This window comes from Taudactylus pleione, unplaced genomic scaffold, assembly GCF_031769625.1.
Source record: "Taudactylus pleione unplaced genomic scaffold, aTauple2 ptg000503l, whole genome shotgun sequence".
In the NCBI taxonomy this organism is placed as follows: domain Eukaryota; kingdom Metazoa; phylum Chordata; class Amphibia; order Anura; family Myobatrachidae; genus Taudactylus; species Taudactylus pleione.
In genome coordinates this window covers 1,029,288-1,040,015 of record NW_028284905.1, presented here as the reverse complement: position 1 = coordinate 1,040,015, position 10,728 = coordinate 1,029,288, and the positions used below count along the sequence as shown (strand labels likewise).

General features: G+C 46.2%; 1 protein-coding gene across 2 annotated transcripts in view; it reads right to left on the bottom strand.

Annotated features, from left to right (window-relative positions):
* Nucleotides 1-9,050: 9,050 nt before the first annotated feature.
* Nucleotides 9,051-10,728, bottom strand: part of PIKFYVE (phosphoinositide kinase, FYVE-type zinc finger containing) — a 216,656-nt gene continuing 214,978 nt past the window's right edge. For both annotated transcript variants that reach the window (XM_088450027.1, XM_088450026.1), the window contains one exon: nt 9,051-9,203. In XM_088450027.1, coding sequence (XP_088306153.1) covers nt 9,088-9,203 — 116 coding nt within the window. In that variant the 3' untranslated portion in view covers nt 9,051-9,087. The remainder of the gene's footprint in view (nt 9,204-10,728) is intronic.

Genomic DNA, 10,728 nt, shown 5'->3' with positions numbered 1-10,728 from the left:
TCCTGGTTTCCATAGGCCTGATTCACAGCAGCTGCGTCCAATCCGTGCAGATATATACTAATGTCTGCAGGAGGCGTCTACAAGAAAATGTCGGACAGCGATATTTGCAGCATCGGCCATCTGAGTAAGCCTAAACTTACTCAGAATGGCCACTTCCGGTCTGCTTGCGGGGACAGCAAATCTGCACTGTCCTCAGCACTGCCAGAAAACAGTGCCAACATGCCCCCGTTTTCTGGAAACACCGGCAGCACCACTCCCTCCCCGTCCACAAGCGGCCACAGCATGTCAATCATGCTGCGGATAGGGGGCACTGCGCGCCTCTGAATCAGGCCCTTAGAACAGTAGTGGATGTGCAGCTGCTGAATCCCAGGTGTCTGGGCAGAAATCTTTGCATTATATAAAATACAAGTTATTAGGGTCAGGCACCAGGGGGAGGATTACGCACTAGATGAGAGGATTAGAGTTAGGCTGCGGGAGGGGTGATTAGAGTTAGGCACCAGGGGGAGGATTAGGCACTAGATGAGAGGATTAGAGTTAGGCTGCGGGAGGGGTGATTAGAGTCAGGCACTAGGGGGAGGATTAGGCTGTGAAAGGTGAGGTTAAGGTTAGGCACCAGGGGAGGATTAGGGTTAGGCTGCAGGAGGGGAGGTTAGGGGTAAGCACTAGGGGTAGGATTAGGCTGCAGAAGTTGAGGTTAAGCACTAGGGGTAGGATTAGGCTGCAGAAGGGGAGGTTAAGCACTAGGGGTAGGATTAGGCTGCAGAAGGAGAGGTTAAGCACTAGGGGTAGGATTAGGCTGCAGGAGGGGAGGTTAGGGGTAGGATTAGGCTGCAGAAAGGGAGGTTAGGGGTAGGCACTAAGGGGAGGATTAGGCTGCAGGAGGGAAGGTTAGCCACTTGGGGCAGGATTGGTGTTAGGCTGCAGGAGGAGACGTTAGGGTTAGCCACTTGGGGCAGGATTGGTGTTAGGCTGCAGGAGGAGACATTAGGGTTGGGCACTAAGGGGAGGATTAGGCTGCAGGAGTGGATTAGTGTTAGGCACTAGGGAGAGGATTAGGCTGCAGGAGGGGAGGTTAGGCACTAGGGGAGGATTAGGCACTAGGGTGAGAATTAGGCACTAGGGGGAGAATTAGGCAGTAGGGGGAGAATTAGGCAGTAGGGGGAGAATTAGGCAGTAGGGGGGATTAGTGGTAGGCACTAAGGGGAGGATTAGTGTTAGGTTGTAGGAAGACATTAGGGTTAGGCACCAGGGGGAGGATTAGAGTTAGGATGTGGAAGAGATTAGGGTTAGGCTGCAGGAGGGGAGGTTAGGGTTAGGCACTAAGGGGAGGATTCAGGTTAGGCCGCAGGAGGGCAGGTTATGGTTAGGCACTAGGGGGAGGATTGGGAAACAGGAAGGGAGGTTAGGGATAGGCTACAGGAGGGGAGGTTAGGGACTAGGGGTAGGATTAGGGTTAGGCTGCGGGAGGGGAGGTTAGGGTTAAACACTAGGGGCAGGATTAGGCTGCAGGAGGGAAGGTTAGCCACTTGGGGCAGGATTGGTGTTAGGCTGCAGGAGGAGATGTTAGGTTTTGGCACTAGGGGGAGGATTAGGCACTAGGCGGAGGATTAGTGTTAGGCTGCAGGAGGAGACGTTAGGGTTAGGCTGCAGGAGCAGATGTTAGGGTTAGACACTAGGGGGAGGATTAGGGTTAGGCTGTGGGGGAGGTTAGGGTTAGGCAGCAGGGGGAGAGTTAGGATGTGGGAGGGAAGATTATGGTTAGGCACTAGGCGGAGGATTAGGGTTAGGCTGTGGGAGGGAAGATTATGGTTAGGCACTAGGCGGAGGATTAGGGTTAGGCTGTGGAAGGGAAGATTATGGTTAGGCACTAGGGGGCAGATTAGGATGCGAGAGGGGAGGTTAGGGTTAAGCACTAGGGGGAAGATTATGGTTAGGAACTAGGGGGAGGATTAGGGTTAGACTGTGGGAGGGAAGGCTAGGATTAGGCACTAGGGAAAGGTTATGATTAGCAATACTTACCGCCGCACGATGAGCCAGAAGTCATCAGGAACTCACCGCTGGAGCAAAAGGAATGTTTTGTCGTTATTCTAACCCTGTTGACGTTTCATGTGTCATTACGACCATGCCGACAAAATATACCACTCCCCTTATTAGAAATGATGGATTAGACAGAGTTGTGTTTTCTGAATGTTCTACTTGGATTACATTTGCTAAAGTACTTGGCAGCACAGTACGCCGTTACTAAGGGGTCTCTCCCATCGCCCTCTGTTATCATGTACACATGTTGTAGTGTGCAGCCATTATGTATGAGCTCACATAAATATTACTGATCTCTATGGGGAGAGGCCAACACACTGCACATTGGTGGACGCTCTACGTTCATCCACTGTGATTTCATCTGCAAATGCCCATGACCACCATTTCAAAGAGTGAGGCCTCTATGGGGCACAGAGGGGAGGAAGGCCTTGGCTGCCCCCTTCCTTTTAGGACCCCGCTCCAAAACCTAAAGGTCCTACTGAATAGAGAGGGGGACGCTTCTGAGGAGGGTGCCCTGGAGACTAGAGCGTTATAGCCATGTATGTGAGCTTTCTTCTCTCCCCTATTCATTTCTTAGAAAGGGACATGACCCCTGATGGCCCTAGGCTGGAAACTAGTTTGCGACCCCCAACACAAGTCTATTCCAAAATGCCTTTCACATGGTTTTCCCACTATAGCTCTATTTACAGTACTTACCCGCCGGTTCAAATCCCAAAAGCGGATGCCTGACAGGATGAAGATCCCGACTGGGGGAGGTACGTACCCTAACCCTCCCCTAATGGTGCCTAACCCTAACCTACCCCCAGGGGTGCCTAACCCTAACCCTCTCTTACCACTACCTAAACCTAACCCCCCCGATTGGGTGCCTAACCCTTCCCCCTAAGGGTGTTTAACCCCGCTTGAATCCCTAATCCTAACCCTCCCCCCGCGCCGCTAAGCACCCCGGACTTACCTTCGTTCGGGCTGGCGTCCTCGGCTTTGGGATTAACATAGGCATCGGTATTTCGACGCCTATGTTAATCTCTTACCGGGATTCCGATGTTGGGATTGAGACCAAACTACATCCCCCCAACATTATTTATTTTATATTCTGCATTATAACATACAGTATAAACCTACACAGACCAGCCATAATATAAAAGCCATTGACAGGTGAAGTAAGTAATATTGATTATCCCATTGCAATGGCACCTGATAGGGGATGGGATGTACTGGGCAGCAAGTGAGCGCTCAGTTGATGTGTTGGAAGCAGGAAAAATGGGTGAAATTGTGATGGCTAGACGGCTGAGTCAAAGCATTTCCAAAACGGCAGGTCTTGTGGGGTGCTCCTGGTATGCAGTGGTTAGTACTATGACAACCAAAATTGGTCCAAGGTAGGGCAACTGGTGAACTGGCAACAGGGTCATGGGAGCCCAAGGCTGATTGATATACATGGAGAGCGAAGTGTGATGCTTTGTGCAATGTTCTGCTAGGAACCTTGGGTCCTGCCATTCATGTGAATGTTACATTGACACATCACCAGCCCAAACATTCCCTGAGGGCAGCGCCCTCTTTCAGCAGGATAATACACCCTGTTACACTGCAAAAATTGTTCAGGAATGGTTTGAGGAACATGTGTTGACTTGGCCTTCAAATTCCCCAGATCTTAACCTGATTGAGCATCTGAGAGAAGTGCTGGAAAATCGAAGCCCCAGCCAACTTCAACTGCCCCCTCCTCACATATGGAAGTACAAGACCCAGCATAATGTATATTAGTCATACCGGGGGGGCTTGGAGCTCCACAACAACTAGAGGGAGCACAGAAAAAGATCTCTCTTCATTTTAGGGAAAAAAAGAGGTTGCAGTAGATCCATTATAGAAACTAGGTCTTGGTAACAAAGTTGGAAACATTTCCACCCTGACCGATGGCGGTGGATGCTATTTCAGGAATAGTCTTTTGTACTTTCTCTTGTGCAAACGGATGGGCTGCTGCACCTGAAATGACCACATCAACCAAACGTCTGGTTTACTAGTTTATTGTTATACCTATTATAAAACAGCAGAATACTCAATCAAACATAGTTAGTCTATTAAATAGTTTGGCAAGTCAGTCATATAAAATAGAATTAGAACAGCTTTGAACCAAATATTTATATATACATATACACATTAATAAACTGTATAAATGCTTGAAATCCATCTGTTTAATAATAGATTATACACAGTTAAAGATAAATGGTTATGCAATAAAGCAAACAAAAACAACAGTTGTTTTACATAAAATGACCGAATTATCAGATATCACATAATAGCCGACAATCTTACAACAGTGGCAGTACGTCTGTCTATCAGCTGCTTACACCAGAGGTTCCCAAACGCGGTTCCCTCAAGGCACCTTAACGGTGCAGGTTTTAAGGATATCCATGGTTAAGTACAGATGGTAAAATCTAAAGACTTGTGTACTAATCAAATCACCTGTGCCCAAGCATGGTTATCCTTAAAACCTGGACTGTTAGGATGCCTCAAGGACAGTTTGGGAACCTCTGGGATACACCAGCGCACAAAATAAAATATACGCTGGAAAGGCAGGAGAAGTTATAGCACACATGATCACATTAAAGGAGATGGCAGGTCCATAAATGGCATTTAGAAAATAATATACATTTTTTTTTACTTATTTACATGATTCCGCAAGTAAGAAAATCGCGATTCTTCTTGACATCTGAGTAGTTACCGGTAAATAAAAAAAGGAGTGTATATACAAAGTTCTAGGACACAGACTAAAGTTAATACATACTGTTCCAAATTCCAATGTGCTATACAAGTATACGTGTAACGTCTGAGGGACATACTTCAGGCGGAACAGCTATTTGCCAAGTTAAGCAGATTAAATGTGCATACAAATCAGCCAAAGGCGTACGTAGTGCGTTCTAGTGGGAAGACGGAATCATTTGCAGGTGGAACTGAGCCCAGCTCTGGGAAAATGAAATCAGTCACCGGGGAAATACGTCAGCTAATACTTATTCAACGTGTATGTATAGGACTAATTGCATTCTTCTAACTAGGCTGGAGCACTGCAGAGCATCGCGCAACAGACTCTACATCCTCTCACACCCACCGCCCCGGCGTGTGCCCAATACATGAAGACGAGAGTGTATACAAAACCAGAATCACAGAATGTAGGGTCTAATAATATAAGTGCTGCAGAGCAGCAAATACAGATCACTGGATCTACTTAAATATTATACACAGCAGCTCTATAATTCTATATTTCGGCACCGGAGCGCTAAAGCGCACTTGATGCCCGGTCAGAGACTGAGGCTGGAGAAAGATGTATTACAATAAAGGCTACTGCGTCGTTTGGTGGTTGCAGCAGTAAATACGTCAATTTGCAGAAGCTCACAGTTCAGGGGTTACTACTATGTAGGTGCATAAAACAGACTCAACGCAAACTCTAAGGTGCATGACTTAAAGTCATTAGTGGCATATATAGATATATTTCTGCAACAAACCAATAAAATAAATGTGTCAGACGAGCAATATAAAGGTGAGAAGCTGGAATGTAATAATAACACACTAAAAGGTCCTCCAGAATCTGGAATGCAAAGTGCCTGGGACCCCGTCACCAACACGTTAGTGGAATACTTAAATCAAGTACGTGATACAACACTCATTGTGCGGTAGCGCCGAGCGTCTTTTCATGCGACTTTTTACTTTCAAATGCGTCTTACTCGCACAGTGATGCGCATCGGACGCACAATCGACTTCTGGTGATTAACATGATATGCGGCATGCCTGTATTCTGTGCGCTACCGCGCCTGCATCAGCATGTGAAACGCTACGTTACAGCGTCATAGCCGCTGACACTGTAACGTAGCATTTCCCACGGGAAAGTCGCACACAGAATAGAGGCATGCCGCATATCAGTTTAATCAGTAGCTTTTGTGCGTCCTATTAGCGTCGCTGTGCCAATAAGTCGCATGTGGGGGAAAAAGTCACACGAAAAGACACTCGGCGCTACCGAGTCACATGGCTCTCAAGAGTTGTGTGTAACGCGACTTGTAGCGCACGGAGGATAGATGTACGTGGACACATCTGTCAGACTCAGGCACACCAGTACTGTAGAAGAGTAATTCCTGCCATGGTATTAATTAGCCTGAATGCGGCTGGCAAGGGGTGTGTCGCACTCATCTCATTGGCTGAATCTGTAGCTAGGGGTATGGCGGAGAGGGGAAATGCTGCCACCTGGCTGGTAGATTTTCGGGTGACCATGTTTAGGTGAGTGCGTATCAGAAGACGACTTTCTCTGTAAATATGCAGGGAACGCATACTCCATTCTCTACAAGGAGGTATATATTGGCTCGTACATCACTTCCTGCAGCAACTTATTAAATATATATATTTTTTTCTGTACTTTTAACATGTCTCTGTATAACCCCATGACAGTTGTGTATCTTCTATCTCCTGATGAATATATTCAGCTGCTTTATGTTCTATATGTATCCTATAAAAACATAAAAGCACATGGATCTAGTAAACGTTGCGTAATTCGCTGTGGGGAATGTAGTTTAGTGCCCCGTATGCCCAATCAGTGTGTGAACCAAGTCCCTACTCATGTTATACTCCTCCACTGATCACGTACGCTGGCAGTCTGAGGTTGGTGGTGCCATATAATAGCTGGCAGCCCCCTGGCTGGACTACCTCTGAGCCGGATTTACAGCGTACACACGTCATATAAAGCAGATGATGTACCGTATATGCCAATATTCAGCGCCCTCTCAGCAGAGGTTGACATACTGGATGGCGCCGCACTAACCCTGCTCTCTGCCCTGTGTCACACGTGCACTGCGGCGTGCTCGGAGATGGACTGCGCTACGTACAGGCCAAGTGACAGGCGCTCGTTCATCATCTCACAGGAATCTGCTCCGCCAACATATCTGTACAAACCCTTCCAGCCTTAATTACGCTCTGCCATGTACAGTAACGCTGCAAAGGGAGGAAATAACAAATTTGCCGCACCTCGCGGAACGCTTCGCTCTTTTATTCTACCCGCAATCTAGCATTTTCCCTCCATCTGCCACTGCGATGCTCTTTCATATTAATTGCCGTCATTGCTGTGCTGCGATCTCGTTACATAAAAGGTGCGTACAGCTCCGTTTCCTGGATAACAGCGGACTTTCTTACTTCCGTAATGTATCGTAAGCTAAAACAGCCGCCAATAGAGTTCCGAGCTCTGACCCATTAACAATAACACAAGGTCCTATTCCGTCTGTCCGTTAGAAAGGAAATATTTTAAGCAGAGCACCTCTGTATCTTGCACATACGTTAGCAATCATCCCAACTGTGTGTGTGCAAATACCGCAAACTGACTATTTTGTAGCTACCAAGAACAGAATTTAGTTTTCTGCCCCCAAAAAACTAAAAAAATAAAAACACAATACATTTTGCATGGATATAAAACAAAACAAAAGAAAAAACAATAAAAAAAACATAATAATAATAATAATACAAAAGGAAAATAAAAAACAACCACAGACTGAACCCAAAACTGGAAAATTTACGGAAACCATTATTTTTTTGCAACCTGGAGATTTCTATCTATTGCACAACTCCAGCTTTTGAGAAGATCAATATTACGGTTACGTACATGAAAGTGCTGCGCAACTATGGTCAAAGCTCTGTACAAGTTACTACATTAGTTCAACTATAAGGGACCCGCCATGTAAATGAGCACCACCTAGGAACTATGAGCTTCTGTATCTTTCTCACGGCTCGCGGTTTGTTCGGGCTCTTTTAGTGAAAACACGAAAATGGTTGGGTTACCCTTCAGGGCTGTGTCCGTCAGTAGCTGCACAAGCAACCACCGATAACATACAGATAAATACACAGATCTTGATATTCTAGTCAACCAATAGGCAGAAAACTTTTCTTAAAATGTAACGGAATGCCGCTGGTATGTGCCGACAAGCTCGCCAAAGGGCTTATGTTAAGATTCTAACTAATGATACCCATTAGCCGGCAGAACTAAAGCCAATCGTCCTGGTTACCCCAAGTAATGTAGGTGGCACTGGAGATTTATTAATGAGGTAGTCATTTAATGCTACAGCTACGTGTAAAGTCGCCGTGGGTATCTACAATCGGCTTCTTCAGACAGACTGCGGTAATGGGGCCGGGCTAATACTGGTCTATGGGAACGGACAAATGTTGGGACGCCAATGGTCCCTGCAAAATCGAGAGCCACAAACCTAAGAAGATTTTTAATTGTGCAGCGGGGTTGTGTTTGCAAATACAACGGTGAAGCAATAAAATATGTGTATTAGAGAGACCGTGCGCAGCATAGAGGCCGTATTGGCGGCCACAGGGTGTATACGTAAGAGCTGCTTTTAGCAAGACTACATAAAAATACTGCTGTGACATTTCTCCTGTTTGGTGGCGTTCTCGAAGCTCAAGCGCTGAATGACAGGCGATTTATAAAATAAATAAATGAGGCAGCTGAACACATCTCTACATCCTTCTCAGGGAGATATAACATTGTGCATAGGGCGTGGGGAGATACTGGGGCGTACGTAGTCACCAAATCACACATTATGTCATTCAACGGGCGCCCAGTGCAAGAACAGCGCTGTAACGGAATCCAGTGGCGCACAGGCCTCTTTCCATAGAGATCTCATTTAGGGGAGTATTCATGAAAGCTTGGAGATAACATTGTGAGAGATAAAGTACCAGGCTGTGTTTGATAAATTACAGTCAGGAGCTGATTGGTCGGTACTTTATCTTTCACAATTTTCTCTCTCTCTCCAAGCTTTCATGAATACCCCAATTACACACAGTCCCTAGGTTTACAATGTTACAAAGACAGTCATTATAGTATACTCTCTGTAGGGAAAACCACATCAGATTTTTAGCATTTGAAAACAGAGATTCACTTCACTTAGGATTAAAAAAAAAAAAAAAAAAAAATCCATAAGAGCAAAGTGGTGATTTTTTTTTTCTCCCCCCCCCCCCCCCCCCCCCCCCCCGAAAAAAAAGTCTTTGTGCTGGAAGGACGAGACACGTTTCCTACAGAGCACGTCAGCAGTTACCACCAAGAGCCGTCCAGTGGTCAGGCACCATAAGGAAATACTTGTCCATTGCTTCGCAGAACCGCGTTCTGTACAGTTCCGGGGATACCACCGTCGGCATTTTACCTACGGAGCAAAGGGATAACAAGAATGTGAGATGTGTTGTGGACCAGGAACGGCAGCTTGTACTATGCGGTAAAACACTTTCTCCTTAACCACTTAACCGACGTGGTCGTACGGGATGCGAACGCAGCCAGCCGTGATTCAGCTGACAAGAGGAAATTTGTTCTGCGCATGTGCAGAACGGACTCCCCGGACTTTCCTGCGGAGCCGGCAATTTCCGACCGGTTTTGCTGGAAAAATCATCAGTTAAGTGGTTAAAAATGTTTACTTTATTTAGATTAAGATATAAAGGTGGGGGGGCGGAGGAGACCTTCCCGGGGTAACAACGCAGTGTTAACCTTTGCACAGGTACGCTCGCTGAATGGAAGAAGAATTACAGATAGCCGCGTTTCTCCAGCCAGACCGTGGTCCCACGTGCAGGGATGGACAAGGCTGAGAACACTGAATGTATACAGCTAGTGCTGATCGGGAATACCGGAAGTGTTAGTCTGGATTTGTTTATTCTGTTTGCCTGTAGTCCTCCTCTAATTCCGTAGGGTCCACGTGCGACAGAAAATATATACACTTTAGCTGGCAAAGTATTTTAGCTGTAAATTTATTTAAGTTCAATCAACAAAGTGTATGTTGCACTATATTTATAATAAACGTATTGTGTGTACAGAGGTGTCCTCCTAGACTTAGCCGCGAGACGCCTGGAGTTAGGGAGCCGTCAGATCCCGTGCGACTGCCCTTTAGCAGAGCGTCTTTTTCGCCCCAAAAAGCGTCTTAATGCGCCAAGAGACTGCACTGATTCATTAGTTATGCGACACTTGCATGTCAGTGTGCGACGGAGTCTGTATATATAGCACAATGGGACTTGGCGAGGAAAACACCACGGCCGAAAAATAGCTCACTGTATACAGATTCAGACTCAGTCGCACGCAGATATACAAGTGCCGCATATCATATTAATCAGTGCAGTCTCCTGGTGCATCTTAGTTACAACATGCAAAAAAGATGCTCGGTGCGAGCAGAGTCACACGGGACCCGGGCGCTGAAGGGGCTGTTTGGCGTGACTGCAGCGATAGTGTATAAAGGACACATTCTCCATCACCAATTTATAATACCAAAACTACAATTATAATACGCAAAAAAAAAAAACACTCGCCCTGATCCAGATGTGATTTAGAGACACCAGAGATTTAATTTACTAGCGAACGCCTAGTATCATGTCTAGACGCATGAATAGCGTCATGTATAAGGAAACACAACGTTAGAATGCTATATTAATAAGTCTCATTTATATCGGTAATGTAGAAAAAGGGCAACTGGAACAGCTTATATTCAGGGTCTCACATATGTTGTCTTCACATTAACAAACTCCGGCATCGAAATAATAATCTCTCTATAAAGTAAAACCCCGCCTGCTGATTACCATGGGGGCTCCAATGTCGGGGAAAATCCCCCTTCCAGATGTACTGACTCCTGCTGCTGCGTCTACCAGTCTGTTCTCCGAGAGGCGAGGGGGCACCTGGGAGAACCATGTATT